At 37.9% G+C, this 18,874-nt stretch overlaps 2 protein-coding genes across 2 annotated transcripts in view; both read left to right on the forward strand.

Annotated features, from left to right (window-relative positions):
- LOC121736212 (regulator of G-protein signaling loco) overlaps positions 1 to 18,874 on the forward strand; it is a 99,673-nt gene that overhangs the window by 21,012 nt on the left and 59,787 nt on the right. The gene's annotated exons all lie outside the window — the stretch shown is intronic.
- On the forward strand, positions 7,994 to 10,257 carry LOC121736214 (putative nuclease HARBI1). Its single transcript, XM_042127303.1, has 2 exons — positions 7,994 to 8,514; positions 9,500 to 10,257. The coding sequence occupies exons 1-2, from the start codon at positions 8,014 to 8,016 to the stop codon at positions 10,163 to 10,165; spliced, it is 1,167 nt and encodes a 388-aa protein (XP_041983237.1). The 5' UTR covers positions 7,994 to 8,013; the 3' UTR covers positions 10,166 to 10,257.

Here is an 18,874-nt window from a genome sequence, read left to right on the forward strand (position 1 = left end):
TAGTGTTGATGTTGGAATTGTAAAAAAATATAATCCAGTTAATTTAATTGTCGATTTAGTCCAGTTCTAGGGGCAGCAGGGAATGTAATCTACAAGTAAGAAACTCACACATGTAGATTATGTTCCCAAAATACCCATAATTGTTTCTACCGCACCTCATAGTATTTCGGTTGGGATGAGTCACGGTTACCCCGCTCCGACACATATTCTGTTTACGCGCGTTGTCTGGTAAACATTTGTATTTGTTTTTTGTACCTTTTATTTTTATCTCCTCATTTCAAGGTGTTCCCTTTTTACCCGACTGCCAGGAGGGTTATGTTTTTAGCCCGTATCTTGTATGTTTGTAATATTCTTTATTACCTCGTATCTTCAGAACCGCTAAGCGAATTTTCACATTTGAGGTATCGTTAGTCTTGTAATATTTGTCCTAAGAGCCCAAGTGTTCTTAGATAGGTGACATTAAAAAAAAACAAAATGGCAATGATGTGACGACAAGATGTGAGGTAAAAAAAAATCTACCAAAGCATATCGAGTGTGGTATCAAAATGAAGGGTTTTAAACACTGATTCCAAATATGTATATAACTCGCAGATTTAATATTAAATAGAACGATTAATAATATTAAAAAAAAAAAAAAAACAAAAACACTTAGATTGATTGTCGAAATGATTAGATGACTACAAACTAAAAAGTCGCCAATAAAATAAATTAATTCAAAAATCAAAAAACTCGACTGCAAAACAATTTTAACTAAAAAGACCGAAACAAGACCTAATTCTGCCGGAGGCGCCTAATCTATTATTAATTAATACTAATATTGCTTACGAGTTTCATGCCAAGATGAATAGAAGGCTATATAGAAATATGTATGAATTAATATATTTTATTACTTTCATTACTATTGTGGCTTCCATGATCAACAAGTTTGTTTGGCGTGTACGAGAATACTATTTAATGTTTGATAGTAAACAGACTGGATAGAACAATCAATAAAGCTTCATTAATGTTGCATAAAATACAAGAATTTAAACTGTCATTGAATATTATTATTTGTAATTGCATTTGGCCTTTGATATTTTCCTTATTTTATTCTACTCTGTTTCTTCACTTTATAAATCCTTTTTTTATCTGCATGCCTTTTGGCATAAGCCTTACCTAACTCCTGTACTGTCTTTTTAATGTGTATTACTATTATGTCGCGGCCGCACATGCATCTATCGTCATGAAGCTTCGTGCTATGAGACGATATCATTGGACAATTTTTTTCATTGTCCAATGGTATCGTCTCTTAGCACGAAGCTTCGTGACGATAAACGCAGGTGCGGCCCGGGCATTAGTATAGTTAAAATATTGATCATAAAGCATTGAATGAGACCTTTTTTATTCATATATTCTTTTCTATGAAAAGTAGCTAAATAATGCCACCGATTGGCTGTTGAGGAGACAGGAAACTAATTAGGCATAACGGAAGCCCCAGGCGTGGTCGGAATGCAGGAGCTTGTTGCATCACAGATTAGATAAGGAAGATGAGATAATCCGGCCGATGGGCGATGATCCTCCTTAATGTTACGCCGAAAAGGTCACACGAACAAGGGTACTTTATTTTCTTTCTCCTTGTTATACCGTAGAAATAATTTTTATTCCTACGGTATAACAATTATTTAAAGATTATTATTTATTACGATTTAAAGAATTTTAAGTTTTGTTAGTTTTTGCTTTGTTGTGTCAATTGTTTTTGTCATAAAAATATACTTTTTTCGCCTATTTCTGAAAAAGTATGTGATAAAATCTAAAAATTTGTTCATTTTATAACTTAAGAGGTCGGGTGCCATCGAAATTCCTATACATACGTAATACCAAAATCATTTTCTCATACGAAGTAGTAAATTTTTGCTCAGGAACCTAGGTAATTACTATTTTAGGCTGAAAAATAACTCAAACATGTTAAATATTTTCGTATGAGAAAATGATTTTGGTATTACGTATGTATGAGAATTTCGATGGCACCCGGCTCCTTAAGCAATAGCCTTTTTATTGTTTTTTTATCTCGATCACTTCCGATATCGGCTCCGCGTTACGAGTTACGACCAAATCTAATGCCTACACACGAGTGTGATGTTCTCTCTCTGTTCCACCAGCACGTTATTATATCGCTCCGTCTCCGTCAGGGCTTTGCCCCCGGCGCGTGCTGTGGTTAACCGATTCTCAATGGTTGTATTGACCAAGTCGGCGGTCGTCTGGGCATTACTAAGTAATAATAATAATAAATAAGTTTATTTCTCCCACAACAAGTACATTAAGAAAATAAAAACAAAATTAAAAATATGACATACATAATATTATATAGACTTGTGTGGGAGACAGGAGCCCAAACTAGGTTACCCTGTGCCTTGGGACTCCTGGCTCCCCCTCTCTAGTTCTCTTAACTAACTAAGTATGATATTATAAATCTTTTAATATGTTTTTAATAAAGATAATTATAATAATAAGTAATAATTGCTATAAATAATGCTAAAATATAAAACAAAGACTATATATAAAAAACTAAATCTAAGTCAGAGGCTGCGGGCAATGTACCCAAGAGGCTGGCAGCATTACCTCGCTGTATCGCAAGGCTGATACGTTGGCCGAGGTAAGCGCCAGCTCTGGGATCGTTAGTTTTCTCAACCAGTCTTTGGGATAACTCTCTGAACATTTGTTTGGCACCAGGGCCCCACGGACCCAGGGTTTCAACCCCGAAAGGTACAAAAAAGTAATCATTCCCCAGTGCTTCATATTTTCTTCTTTTGTTTGTCTCTGCTTATGCCGCCGCAGCTCCCGCTTCCCTTGTTGTGGCCGACAAATAAATAAATAAATTATATTAATAAATTCTCCGGAAAAAACTAGTGGTACAACGGAATCCTATATTGCGCGTGGCACGATACGCACTTGGCTGGTTTTTTTAAATGATAATTGCCGAAGGAAGTATTGTACCAAGACGACTCAATAGTCTGTAACGTTTATTATTTGTACGTGAACAATGATATGTTGAAAAATAGGTAGATTTCATACCTATAGGGAATAAGACCTACTGATAAAGAAATGTCAAAACGATAGTTTTGCAGTTGACTTAAACTTATTGAAACAAAATAAGCCCCTGACACGCGATAGTCGCTTGTTGCAATTAACCCCTTACGTAGACGAGACCGGTCTCATGCGTGTAGGCGGTAGGGTGGAGGCTGTCGCTGGTGTCGAACTTAACTCGCGAAGACCAGTCATTCTAGAGGGAAAACATAGAATCACTCGCTTACTGGTAGAACATTTTCATAGACAAGCACTACATGGTGCAAATGAGCTAGTCGCAACCAAAGCCGCACGCAAGTCGCACGCGAAGTGACACTCAACTTATTGAACGCTCCGACGCACCATAGATTTTCTAACTCGTGGTTTTATTAAATTCCCTATAGCTAATACGTTTGGCGAAATTCTACTTAAAGCTAATTTGAAACTGAACATATCGTCGCTCGGATGCCACATCAAACCGAGAGTACGCTCAGCTGTGTTCGTAGCTCCGTTTTGTAACTCGATAGCGGCGGGCGCGAGCGCCGCGCGCGGTACGGTCTGCAGCACCCGTGTGCTGTTGCTAGACAAGCGAGTTATCTCGAAACCACCTGACTTGTGGATCTCGGTTATTTCGCGAATTAATTTAACAGCGTCGCTTTCGCTGTCGCCAGAATGCAAACAATCGTCCATGTAGTGGTCGTTCAATATTACACGAACTGCCTCGGGGCATTCTTCAATAATATATTTGATCGCATTTTTATTTTTTATATATTGTGCGACAAATGGTGAGCATGTAGCTCCAAATAGCAAAGTTTGCATTACGCAAATTTTTATACGATCATCGGGGCTCTCCTGCCAAAGAAAGCGAAAAACATTTTGATCTTCGGGTCGTATTTTAATTTGAACAAAGAAATCTTTAATATCTGCAGTTAGAGCGATTCGGTGTTCGCGGAAACGTAACATAATGCCTAGTAGGGAATTGTACAAATCGGGTCCCGTAAGAAGGAAATCATTTAGGCAGACACCGTTAACTTTACCTGCGCAATCGAACACTAGTCTAAGCTTGTCGGGTTTATTAGGATTTTTAACTCCAAAATGCGACAAGTACCAGGTGTTACTGGGTGCGGGTTCGTGGTCGGCTATTTCACGCGCGTAGCCGTTATCAAATAGTCTCCGCATCTCTCTACGATATTTATCTGCGTACGTAGAGTCAGACTTAAACTTTTTAACTAAGTTATTGAGCCTTTTTCGCGCATAATCATACGTATTGGGAAATTCCAATTTATCTTTCGTGAAGGGTAAACCTACCTCCCATTGATTACCTACATTTCGTGCAGTTTCATCTAACATACGCACTGCTCTTAAGTGTGCCGTATTTTCGCGGCGTAAGGTCGATACTCCTATCGAGTCTAGTTCGAATGATTGTTTAATTAAATTATTTAATTCTGTAATGTTCCTATCGTGTTCCTCTGAGTGAGCGCGATGAGAGGTGTGGCCGTTCACGGGAGTGTGAGCGAGACCGATGCGGCCATGAATGGACCAGCCTAGGAGGCATCTCGTGGCATATGGTTCCTGCTTGTTACCGTGCAGAATCTCAAGAGGGGCGATAAGAGAGTAGTTATCCTGACCTATAAGTAGACGAGGCACACATTCGTTACAAACATAGTTCTTAATTTTTAACAAATGATTGCATTTTACATTTTTAACAGAAGACAAATTTTGTTTAGGCAAATTTAATTTGTTAACAACACGTAGAGTTACATCAAAACTTTTATTTTCGAAAGCTCCAGCTATAGTAGCGGACACTTTAGGTACATCAGATTGATAAATTTCAATTCCAAAGGCATCAATAAATTTTATGGGGCTAGACTGACAAGTTATAAGACCTAAATCACTCACCAAGTCCTTATCGATTATGGATATGGATGCACCGTCGTCTAGTAACGCGAATGCACTCACCGTGCCCTTTGGGCCACTGAGATTGACTTTCACAACTTTTAGTAGCACTTCACTATTTACTTGGGGACCGGCGTCGGCGACGTCGGCGGCCGGGCTCGCGGGGTCGCCCGACTCGCGCCGGGCGGCGGCCAGCTGGTGCGCCACGGTCTCGTTGCACGCTGACGATGACGACTCGCCGGCGGCCGTCTGCGGCTCGTAGGTTGCCGTGCTCGCTGTAGCCTCCTTGTTGACTGGGGGCTTCTTGAAGTGTAGAAGTCGGTGATGCGACAGTCCGCAGTTATCGATGTCGCACAGAGGTGCGGGACATGCGGTCTTCTCGTGTCGCTTCTGCAGGCAGCAAAAACATAGGTATTTTGCTTTCACAAAATTCCATCTGTCCTTTCGCATTGCTTATTGAAAAATCGGCATTCGGCAAGTAGATGCGCAGATTTTGAGCAGAACGGGCAATTTTTCGATGCCGTCGGTCGAAAGGTCTTCGTTGCCGTCGCGAGTACAGGGCGATTGTAGTACATAGGCTGCCTCTGTTTCTCGTCCGGCTTTGCTCGTCTGTGTGGCGCCGGGTCGGGTTTCCGGTTGTCTCGCAGGTGAGTAACTCCGACTGTCGAGGCCACAGTAGCTTCTCGTTTTAGAAATGTGGCCAGTAGCTGCAGTTTTGGTACGCTGCTAGCTAGCTTGTCGTAAGCGTAGTCCGTCCACTTACTTATTAAAACACTCGGCAGCTTGGTGACGATTGACGTCAGTAATTCAGGACTGCGTAGATAATCGTGCTGATTGAGTGTATTCAGCGTCGCAACACAGTTATTAACTTTCATGGAAAAGTTAATAATATCATTGTGATAATTATTCGAGAGTGGCGATAATTTCCTCATTTGTGCAGTGAGCTGTTGGACGATTAAGTCTGGGTGTCCAAACCTGAGCTCTAGCGCCTCCATTACAATAGCTGGCGAGGTGCCGCCGATTAGCAAGTCGGTGACGGCTTCCTTAGCCTCGCCTCGGAGCGCTCTGCGTAGTCGCCATAAGTTCTCGGAGTCGCTGAAATGGCATACCTGTGTAGATTCCTCGTAGGAGCTTTTGAAGTGTAGCCATTCGTTACATTCACCGCTGAATGTCGGTAATTCTCGTGGGGTACATAGGCGTGAGAGTAGTCGTTCGTCTTGATGTTGTTGTGACGAGATCATGATGTCTTTCAACGTGTGAGCGAGCTGAATAATTCCTCCGGCGTCTGGAGCAGTAGCCCAACTAGGTGCGCATGCGTTTGCGCTAGGTGCCGGCGCCACCTCCGCTGCCGTTGCTGCCGCCACTGGTGACGGCTGTTCAGTACGTTCCAGCCAACTCTCAACGTTGCATTGACTCCCGTCGATGCTAGCAGGCTCACTACATCTGGTGGAACTCTCGACCAAGGCTAAGTTACATTCGAGCCTCTTGTCGATTAGTTCCATGGCTATTTTAGCCCTTTCTTCGGCTGCCGCTAGTTCCAACTGTTTTCGCCTCAGTAGAGACGATGACGATATTGACACATTAGACTCACTTTTCACATTGTCCGACTTAGATATTTTACGCGATTCTGGTTGTTTGTGACACTCTCGCGACAACACGTGCTCCGAAGCGCTTTCGAATTTTTCTAACAATTTAGCGCGGGATCTAGTTGTACGATGCATTATACTAGTTCAAGATCCGGCTCGTATGGACCAGAAATTATAGGGAATTTAATAAAACCACGAGTTAGAAAAACTATGGTGCGTCGGAGCGTTCTATAAGTAGAGTGTCACTTCGCGTGCGACTTGCGTGCGGCTTTGGTTGCGACTAGGTTGCGACTGTGGGTCCCGGCCCGCAGGGAGTCGGGCTAAGGGCCTGAACCTTTTCCTGTGGGAACGCTCTTTCAGCACCTAATCTTTATTTATCGAAATTACAAATCACAAAGTGTTAGCAGTATTTTAAAACCAATACAAAGAGCTTATTATTAAACTTAAGTATAGACCATACATTCAACAGTCAACACTGTTTCTTACACAGAACTAATTCTAATAAATTATCATAACTTATGGCCTATGGTGTAGTGCGTCGCCTACAATACCGAAGTTGGTAGATAGGTAGAAGGGAGGTGAAATAGGTAGATCTACCATAAAGTTGGTAAATGTGACAACAATGTGCATGGGATTAATTCTTGTGTTATAGGGCCGAGCCACAACGGAATGGCAGCGGCGCGGCGAGCACTTTCAGTGTCATATTATGATTTTAAACTTTATCTTCATTATTGTAATACATGGTATCGTAGCTTTTCAGGCGACTCTGTCATTCTTCTCAAGCTACTCCTCGATTTCATTACGAAACGTACGTGGTATGTTGTAGTCTTCCAAAAGGTCCATAATAATTAAAAAGAAAGACACCACACGAACTAGCCATAAACACACAACAAACCAAGATTGTGACAGCGCTAAATAGCGTATCACAATCAGCTCGTAAATAACCGCCATCTCGTGACTTAAAGTTCTTAAACAGTGGTCCTCCGCTACTCCATACGTGGGAGAGCCATACTTCGGCACGAATGGGCCGGCTCGACCGGATAAATACCACGTTCTCACAGAAAACCGGCGTGAAACAGCGCTTGCGCTGTGTTTCGCCGAGTGAGTGAGTTTACCGGAGGCCCAATCCCCTAACTCCTACCCTATTCCCTTCCCTACCCTCAACTATTCCCTTCCCTTCCCTTCCCTACCCTCCCCTATTACCCTATTCCCTCTGAAAAGGCCGGCAACGCACTTGCAGCTCTTCTGATGCTGCGAGTGTCCATGGGCGACGGAAGTTGCTTTCCATCAGGTGACCCGTTTGCTCGTTTGCCCCCTTATTTCATTAAAAAAAAAAAAAAAAAACTCCATTTGACGGGTTTTTACGATCAAACGATTAAAGTTAATTAACGTTTATACGTAAAGTACCCCGTACACGGTAATTCAGCATGACCATTCATTTACGTGAATTACATGCTGCATGATGAACGCTCATTTTTCATCATGCAGCATGATAATTCATTTTATATCAGACAAGTCTATGGCCTACGGTGAGAAGGTCATCTTTGTCGCTATGGATCAGTATATTTTGTCAAAGACAGATGCTTTTTTTCTTGTAATGACAGCTGTTATGCTGCGTAAAAAGAAAAAAAATAGAACAAGGCGATGGTCAAAAGAGTGGTACTTGTTAAGGCACCGATTTACGCACGAACATTTACAAAGAGCGCTTGTTGATACAGAACCAGATGATTTTAAAAACTTTCTAAGAATGGATGAAGCAACGTACGAGTATTTGCTATATTTAATAAGACCTAGAATTGAGAAGCAGGATACTGTAATGCGACAGGCAATACCTGTAAATCAAAGACTAAGTGTGACACTTAGATATCTAGTATCAGGTATGGATCTAGAGGATTTAAAATTTACTTGTGCTATAGCTCCGTGCACACTCGGAGGTATTATAATTGAAACTTGTGAAGCGATTATAGCAGCATTGAAAGAAAACATCCAGGTAAGAAAATTAATTTATTTACTTACTTACTTATTTTAGAACGAAAAATAATATTGTGATTTTTTTTAAAATGAATTAAAATTTTGTAAATATGTTGCTAGCTGCAAAGTCGATTCAACTCCAGTACATTCATTCTCTGTTCTAGAAGATTTTTTTTGAGTAGGCTGATTAAAAGATAAAAGCGATGTGTTTGAACTGCTTGGGCCAGGATTATTAATAGGATACGACTTGTCTAGACAAGGTTCTTGAATCACATATTGCGTCATAGTATAGGGTTGGTTTTGTGATGGTGGTGATTGGTAAGCTACATAGTCATACTGATTCGGAGATGAAGTTAGAGACGGAGTAAGCGAACCGCCAAGCACAGTGTCATTACGGGACGGGATTGTTGTATGTGAAACGTTTTTTGTAGGACTGTTAATTGCAGTCGAAACAACCAATGTGCGTGAACCCCTTGAGCTTGGGTTATTTACAGAGGATGGAACAGCTGATGTGTATGAAACACTTGATGTAGAGGACCGCTCCAAGATCACTGGTTGTTTAGATGCAGAATCTGATGTAGTAGTAGATAGGCTATTACATGGACTAAATCTAGGCAATGACTGAGAATCAACAGGAGGGATGTCTGAATCAACCGGAGACGAAAAATGTATCTGGAGTTGATGATATGAAAATAACTCCATCTCGCGTTAATGTATTCATTTCTGCTTCAAAAAGAACGTCATTTATTATTTTTTCTGCAAACCGTCGTTGAAGGGGACTTAATCTGTTAAGTTTCAGTGCCCAACCCTTCGCGATAATATCGGTGTCACTCTCTGGTCTCTTAAAATAATTCATGGCTAATGATAAAAAATCATCGTCGTTGGACTTTTTTTGTTTCTTCCGAGTTGTGTTTGTAGTAGGAGAGTTAGTAGACACTTTTTCCGTGACCTCCTGTAATAGAAACCAATGAGTGCATTATTAAATTAATTAATTTTGTTTTTAGGTTCCCAGATCATCGGAAGAGTGGTGCAGAGTTGCCGAAGGATTCCAAAATCGATGGAATTTCCCTCATTGTATAGGCAGTGTTGATGGCAAACATATAAATATTCAGAAGCCAGCTAATTCAGGATCATACTATTATAACTATAAGCAATCCTATAGCATTGTCCTTATGTCTATAGTAAACTCTAGCTATGAATTTATGATGGTTGATGTTGGAGCAAATGGTAAAGTGTCAGATGGAGGCGTTTTAAAAAATACAGAATTCTGGGACAGGTTTTCATCAAATCAACTAAATATCCCACAACCCTCAGAATTACCATCAACAAACCAAACGTTACCCTACGTCCTCATTGGCGACGAAGCATTTCAGCTCACCTCAAATTTCATGAAACCATATAATCAAGCTGTTTTAACAGACGAGCGCAGAATCTTCAATTATAGATTATCTCGAGCACGGATGGTTGTTGAAAATACATTCGGGATTCTAACAACGAGATTTAAAATATTTAAACGAAATATTACCCTGCCTCCACAAAAAATGAGAAAAATTGTACTGGCTTGCTGTCATTTGCATAACTTTTTATCAAAGAGAAGAATAAATTATATTAGACGTGACGATGTAGACTTCGAGGATACACAAACCGGAACAATAATTCCGGGGTCTTGAAGAGCAGATACGGTAACAACCTTGCCTTTACAAAATTATAGAGGGAACTCAGCAGTGGAAGCAAAAAGAATTCGCGACATTTTTTGTGAATATTTTAATACAATTGGCGAAGTCTCGTGGCAACAAAGATGTTTATCATAAGTAAAACATTACAATACACGTTGCACTATTCATAAAGATAAAAAAACGGTCGGACTCGCGCACGAAGGGTTCCGTACCATTATAGAGCAAAATTAGGCCAAAATTTATATTTTTTTGTATGGGAGCCCCGTTAATTTTTTATTTTATTTTAAAATTATTCTTAAATATTAAAGTACACATATAATTAAGGACTCTTTGAAAAATTCAAGTACCTACCTGTTGTCATTATTGATATAGAGCAAAAAAGGCCAAAAAATCACGTTTATTGTATGGGAGCCCCCCCTTAAATATTAATTTTATTTTGATTTTAGTATTTGTTAATAGCGGCAACAGATATACACAATCTATGAAAATTTCAGGAGGCTAGCTATAGCGGTTCTTGAGATACAGCCTGGAGACAGACGGACAGACAACGAAGTCTTAGTAATTATAGGGCGGGACCCTACTTTTATTCTTTGAGTACGGAACCCTAAAAATAATTATTTTCTGCAGCAGATTACCGTTTACCTATTACCAGCTATTTTATGTATATTATAGGTACCTATATTAAATACATTCCCGATCAAAATTTGTTTTTTTTTTTTCATATTGGTTTATTTTGATAATTATGTGGATGCAATTCACATAAAAAAATTTCAGATGGATGAAATAGGGTAAAACGAATAGTAATTGGACAGTACCAGTCATGTCTATAATATTTATAATGGGTTAAAAACTGCCTGTTTTTAAAGTAATAGAACGCCTGATTTTAAAGAAAAACCTTCGATCACTAATATACAGAAAAACAGTTAGTTTTTCTGTATATTAAAGCAACCTTATTAAATATAATGCTTAGGGCCTGTTTCACCACTTCCTGATAAGTGACGAATAGGTTATCCACCAATTAACTTGACAGATCAAGTATGGAGAATATGTCAAAAAGGTTGTGAATAGCCTATTCAGCACCTTATCAGAAAGTGGTGAAACAGGCCCTTAGTGTTATTGTGCTATGTCCAATGACTAGTATAACTGTCCAGTCACTATTAAGCCCGGCCATACATTGTCCGAAATTTCTGATACGAAACAGTTGAACGTCCTCGCTGTCTCTTACATTTTGTACTGAGCCGAGTGAGCTCGAACTCGCCGGAAGGATATTTCGGATAGTGTGCGGGGTGCTGGTCCGGCGAAATTCAACTGTGAATTTTTTTTGACATAAGTATTAAAAAATATTACCGTACTCCTTTCCATTGAACCTTCTGTCGGTGCAATGTCGATTGAGTCTGTGATAAATAGCATATCCTTATAGTACCACAATTTTGGTTCATACACTTCGTCACTTGCCATTCCAGATTTTAGGCTTTTTTTCAGTCTTGTGTGTTCTCGGTGGAAATTCGATCGTAAAGTGTTTATTTTTCTCTTCAACTTCTCCACATTAAAATCTTTGTCAAATCTTTTTAAAAGGTTCGTCATTTTGTTTAGCGCAATGTTTCGCTTATTTCTGTCCATATATGTTTTTTTTTTGAGTCCCACAACTCTGGGTAGTCTTTATATAAGGAAATTAATAATAGAATAAATTCCTTTGCATCTGCGCTGGTGTTGCTTTGGTCATAATCGTCGTGCTGTGTCTCGTTGACCGTAGCCATCTTGGTTAATATTACCTATATTATACAATAGTTTTCACTATTTGAAGACAATTACAAAGACGATAATAATAATATTATTTACTGGACTAAAAAATACTAAATTTTAATTATTCTCAATAGTAATATAATCATATAATAATATAATATCTATGGACGCTTCACACCACGTCAGTCTGGCCCTGTGGTAAGTATGTAACTGAAGGACTTGTGTTACAGGTACCAGACAACGGAAATATATTTAATACTTTTATATTTATACTATACATATATTTAAGATTTTTATTATATGATACACATATTTAATACACAACCATGACCACACGTGAAAACTTTTTGTTCCGTCGGCGGGATTCGAACCCGCGACCCCCGGCTTGAGCTACCAACGCGCTCACCACTGAGTCACAGAGGTCGTCAATTTATATTATAAACTATTAAAAAAATAATTAATATTTAGTGCTGGTGTCTGTACACGGGTGGCGGGGTTTTTTCATAATATTTACACACTCGCGTTAATTAAAATATATATTGTATTGTAAGAAATAACATATTAAAACATTATAATATATTGAACAATAAAACTAAAATAATAGACTAATAAAATAAAATTAAATAAATACCTTACGAAAACAAGTTACCGCGTGAAGCTCGGAAAATTATCTCCTTCTCTATTCTATTTTATTTAAATTTCAAAATTCCGCGGCAAACTCCTTTTTTTTTACTAAGTCACTAACAAAATCTAGTAAGTGCTTTGGCATTGAAACTTTACGTCGTTGCCTCAATGCAATACTGGCGGGACCTCAGGCGGGACAAAGAAGAAAAAAAAACACATAATTTTTTTTTAATGTATGTTTAGGTTAGACCAAGGTTAAACATTATTATGAAACATTCCAGCCTAAACTGATTTTTAGGCGCAAACTATTCAGGTTAGAAAAAAAATGATATTAGAAACCTCAATATGATTTTTGAATACCTATCCATAGATACCCCACACGCATAGGTTAGATGAAAAAATAATAATTTTTGTTTCAGTTGTACCTATGGGGACCCCTAAATTTTTTAATATTTTTTCCATTTTTGTATCAAAATCTTAATGCGGTTCACAGACTACATCTACTTACCAAGTTTCAATAGTATAGCTCTTATAGTTTCGGAGAAAAGTGGCTGTGATATACGGACGGACAGACAGTCAGACAGACATGACGAATCTGCAATACACGATAATTCGTGCATTACAGCACGTAATGCATGTAATGCAGAATTACCGTTTAGCGAGCGCATAAGAAATATTTTTAAATACCTTTCAAGTTTGACTTCAAATTTAAGTGATGTTTATACTTAAGTGATATACGCTGATAGTCATTAAAAATCATCTTTGCTGTTTTCTTACACACTTTTTAAATTCTCTACTATAATCTTATGTTGGAAAATTTCATTACATTGGCCTTGATCATCAAGGTCTCCGACGGTCCAATAATTGATATAATGCGGAAATAGTAATGACCACGGTTTGACGTCACAGGACGTCCGACTGGCCTCAGCGGGACCAGCGGCCTTGACGACCGTCACCCCCCCTCGGCCGGGGGTCAGGAGCGGTCACAGATAATGGCGTCTAATTGGCCGCTCATTGATGTTAAACGGCGCGACATCGGGTGTGCCACTGGACGGGTGGCCATTTTAATACTGATCTATAAAATCAGTATGCTATAATCTATATAATATAATCTGTTTTTTCTTTCTTATGCATCTATTTCTATAGATGAGTTTTTCATATCTTATTAAGCTCGGAATACTGATTGGTATTTAAAGTCGTTTTAGAATCCATTTTTGTTTTGGTAGCTCGAGTCCTATAACCTATTGGTATTTCAGTAGCGAGTAGCCATTGCTCCAATTATACTGCTGTACCCGCTTCCATCTCGCGGTCGTTGAACTCGTTAATTTGCCCCAAATTACACTCGCCTATTCTGGCACACTGAACTATAAATTCGTATGTCATAACGTCAAATAATCGTTCTTGTTTGGGTCACCAGTATCAAAAACGGGATTTTATTCCCAATTATGGAAAACATTAAACAAGATATATATTTGTTTTAGACCGTGTTCATTTCTTTTTCTTTAGTCACCTTTCCTGCTTCCAATTGTTTGATTGCGCAAAGAAGTGGTTGAAAACCGAATATAGCAGTAAAATGCTCTGCACCAGGCGCCACACTATAGTGCGGCGCACTAAGTGTGCAATGGCCATTTCACTTGGGTTGGACGTTACAATAGACAGAGTGCTATACTATAGTATAGCACTCTGTCTCTTATAACGTCCAACCCAAGTGAAATGGCCATTGCACACTTTGGAGAGTATGATGGAGCCAGGACCCTGGCCTGCTGCAAAAGCTGCACACATCCCGGTTAGTCTATTCAGTGTGTACTCATCATCTTCAATTCTGGCCGCCTTTTTTTATTGTCAGAGGACAAGTAGCGCTCAATAATGCATTCCCGTTAGTTAGCTTTTGTCCCGGTTGCATTCTCTTAAGTTGTGCTCTAATCCTCTTTCCCTGACACAAAATACTTTCCACAATCTCTACATTGCTTAAATAAAGATCATGCTTCCTAATGTCGTAAAATTCTGTGCGCTTGAAGGTCGATACTGTAACACTAGTCTAAAAATTGTATGTTTGCCATGTTTGAGCTCAGATTTTCTACTTGTATAGATCTTACACGATAATCCTCAGTAATAACGTCAACAGTGGGGTTTAGCAGAGCAGAAGAAAGTTGTACTATACTGCCAACTTCTTCTGGCTTGCTCTTCCTCTTCAACAGCCTCTGAGACCTTCGTAGAGTCTTGACGAAAATCTTGCTCTCCTCTTCTCATTTTCCTTTCTCTGGCTGCAGCTAGAGCGGGGTGATTGTCCTCGACACAGATAGTGTTGGTGCTAGAACTTTATTGTGGAATTGACTAAACAGCGTCTTTGAATCACATGTAAACAGACAAACAGACGGTAATATAACATCTTCGTACAATTGCAAGTTGCAACGCATAGTGCGCGCGTGTCTGACCACTCTGACCGCACAAGAACTCACTTCAGTAAATTAATATAAATGTACATAAATGTAATGAAACAATAACATATAAATTATATTTTTTGACAAAATTGAAAATTTTTGTAATCCACCAATATTAAATAAGACCCCGAAAATGATAACCATCGCTAAGTAACGTGCCATTGCCGCTGCGACGCCTTGTCGAACTCGAACCAAGGATTACATAAAACTATATAAAGTTAGCGAGAAGCTTATCTCCTCAATTCTAGCAATTGTCCTAATCTGTGTGCAATTGATTCATACGATGGCGGAATGTGTGACGCGCCAGCTGACTCAGTGCGGCTCCACCCGATTGTCTAACTAAATACGGATTGGGGTTACAAGTCTAAAAATAGGCTCTCATTTGGATGAATAATGTAATAAGACTTGAAGATTATGATCGGGTATTTCCTTTTTACCACCCAAAAGAGGTAGAAGAAAACAAGCGCGGGAAACTTCGGAGTAGGCGGGAGTGTTTTCTCTGAAATTTTTTTGCAAAATTATTAAAAATAGGATAAGGAAGGTTAAATTTGTAAATTATTAAGTATTTTTTTTATTTCTTATTTGTATGAATAAATTTAGTGTAGTTAGCTGTATATATTGGTAAGTTTTTTTTCTTGTATATAAGTACCTAATATATCCTATAGGTCCTGTTCTATAAATTGTAAATATTACCTAATTAATTTTGGGCGGTTCAATGAACGAGCCGCCCGACCCTACGTCGGGGCCGGGCCCGGGGCCTGGTCCTGATGTAGGCATGAATGTTACTATTACAACAGATATGGATTATGAACATGAGATGAGTGGGAGCCGCAAACGGCCGAAAACAACATATAAACAGGATTTTCTATCGGATAATATAGTATCGAATACACCAACAAAATCATCAGAAACTACTGATTCACCAAATATTAAGCCTCGTATGTACACTACTACTGATAGTTACCCTTTTGTTGTACATGTTCAAAGGATTACAACATCTTTACAGGATGGTACCACTCTGCACCCCCTTATTTTAGGAAAATTCTTTAAAATAATAGTGTAAATAATATAATACTAGGTAGTATTAAGAAAATAGGTAGGAACCGATGTACAGTAGCTTTTAAGTCACACATACATGCTAATAATTTTGTTTCTAATAAAAATTTAGAGTTTTAAGTTAAAAGCATTTATTCCTAATTTTAATGTAACTAGAATGGGTGTGGTTAAAAATATCCCAACAGAATGGACAGATAGTGAAATATTAGAAAACATAGAAACACCAGTAGGTTTTGGCAAAGTGTTAAAAATTAGGAGAATTAATTATAAGGTCAAAGCAGAAAACACTGTTGAATGGAAACCTTCTCATTCTGTGGTTGTTACTTTTGATGGGCAAATCTTGCCTCCTAAAGTTTATATTTGCTACAATTCGTTACCTGCAGATTTGTACATATATCCGACTATTCAGTGCTACAATCGTTGCAGATATGGCCATACAAAAACAATTTGCCGATCAACACCACGATGCTTCAAATGTGGTCAAGAACATTCAGCAGATTCATGCATGAGTGAATCAGAAAACTGTATTAATTGTTTAGGTGATTATTATGCTACAAATAAAAACTGTCCCGAGTTTTCTAGACAAAAATCCATAAAAACTTGTATGGCTGAAAAAAATATATCATACGGTGAGGCTAGTAAATTGCATCCTCTAATTCTAACTGGCAGAAGGTCTTATGGAGATGTTTTAATATCCAATACACAATTTTCTGATTCTTTTATGCCAACTCAGAATAATAATGCTCGTTCTTATAAAAAACTTTTTATTCAAAGCGCTCTACTCCACAAACTCCGGGTAAGGGGTATGATAGAAAATTTCATAACAGTATTATCAGAGAATATCAAATTCCATCATCTAAAAACGGCTGTGCATATATTGTCTATGAAACAAGAACGGAATCGTCCGACAAAAGGATTGACACAAACACAATTTTAAATGTATTGTCTGCTCTTGTTAATGCTTTGCAACAAAATAATACACTAAAACCGTCCAACGTTGCTTCTTTAAACAATTTGATTAGCTCTGTTAATAACAACAACAATGGACTCCAATATAATACAATAGAATTGCAGGAGTATGCTAACGAGAAAAACTGATCTAATTTATTTAATTAATAAATATAATCCTATAATTGTTGCCCTTTCGGAAACCTGGTTAAGACCTTATTTCGCATTTCGTATTCCAGATTATTATTGTGTACGAGATGACGACCTGACGGATATGGTGGGGCTGCCATGTTGATAAAAAATACTATACCTTTTAAAGTGTTGACATTGCCACATGTAAATAGTACCCATTTCAATAGAGTCGGTGTACATTTATTAAATCCTAATATGTATATTTTATTATTGTATATAGCACAAAATTCTTCCTCTACATTTTTAGATTTAAATAATTTGCTTAATTCATTTTCTGGCCCAAAGTTAGTAATGGGCGACTTTAATTCTCATCATCAGTTTTTTGGAAGCGATGTGTCCAATAGAGATGGTGAGGAATTATTGGATATTATAGATAAATTCAATTTATGTGTACTTAATACGGGGGAATGAAAACAAAAGTGCAGTTGATATTTCCATTTGTTCTCCATCATTAGCACCGAATATATCTTGGCAAACTTTAACTTCTTCATATGGTAGTGATCACTACCCTATACATTTATCTTTGGCTTACAAGAGTAATAGCTTAAATAACAAAAGAATAAGAAATAGATATAAATTGGATAAAGATGATTGGAGTAAATTTAAAAACGAAATAGATTGTAAAATTAAAAATCTTCCTGAAATTCGATTAGGAAACGAAGTAACTGCTTCTGAACTGTTAGCTAAAACAATTATTGAAGTTGCTGATAAGCAATTCCCTACAAAGAAACCAATGGGAACCAAAGTTCCATTCCCTCCGTGGTGGGATTCGGAATGTTCGGAAGCAGTTAAAAAAAGAAAAATTATTGAAAAGGAATATGCTAATAATATGTCCAACGAAAAAAAAAACGGTTGAGCTCAAAGGTGTTTTATCAAGTGTAAATGATTCTTCTCCAGGCATGGATGGTATTTTGTATTCTATTTTAGCTAACTTGGGGGACAAAGCATTAAGATACTACTTAAATCTTATTAATAGAATCAATAGTTCATTATAAGAATGCGATTAGGACATGCGTGTATTCCTAGTCATCTAAATAGAATTGGTGTATTCAATAATGATATGTGTGATTGTGGGGAGGACACGGAGCTTTAGATCACATATTTTTCTCGTGTCCTTTGCTCGATCATACATCATTTTTATCCTCTTTACACTCCCTTCATGTTCCTCTTCCTACTAGTATGATGTGTATATTAAGTGACCCTGTAAAATATGTAAGTATTTTATCTGAATTTATATTTAGTAATAATTTAAGTTTATAAAATATGTTTATATTTCTTTATCTACTTATATATTTCTTTTTCTATCAAAATTTTCCTAATCCTATCCAAAATTCCGTCTTATTATCCCTAATTTTACCGCGTCATCTGTTTCCCAACCTTTAATCACTCGACACTGGCAATAGTTTTATGCTAGTCGCCATAAAAAAAAAGAGGTAGAACACCTAAAAAGGAATATTATATCTAACTAACTTTATTATACATTCCTTACCCTGTGTTTTAATCGAATCTTCGGACACCGATTCAATTGATTGAAACACTTGGTATATACTTTAATAGGTATTTATCACGTTATCCTTTTGACTAATCCTCTTAGTAATAGTCAATATTTTTGTCCTTGTTTATCCATGAGTATTGACATACATATTATATTTTATGTTGGTCATCCTAATGTTACGTCAAATCTCATATTTTTTTTTAT

Source organism: Aricia agestis, chromosome 18 (assembly GCF_905147365.1).
Source record: "Aricia agestis chromosome 18, ilAriAges1.1, whole genome shotgun sequence".
NCBI classification, from domain to species: domain Eukaryota; kingdom Metazoa; phylum Arthropoda; class Insecta; order Lepidoptera; family Lycaenidae; genus Aricia; species Aricia agestis.

Excerpts from the sequence above, each read along its gene's own strand:
- LOC121736214 (XM_042127303.1), top strand. The coding sequence starts at position 8,014 with ATGATAATTCATTTTATATCAGACAAGTCTATGGCCTACGGTGAGAAG. Across the intron at positions 8,515-9,499 it reads CATTGAAAGAAAACATCCAG|GTTCCCAGATCATCGGAAGA; the intron begins GTAAGAAAATTA and ends TTTTGTTTTTAG.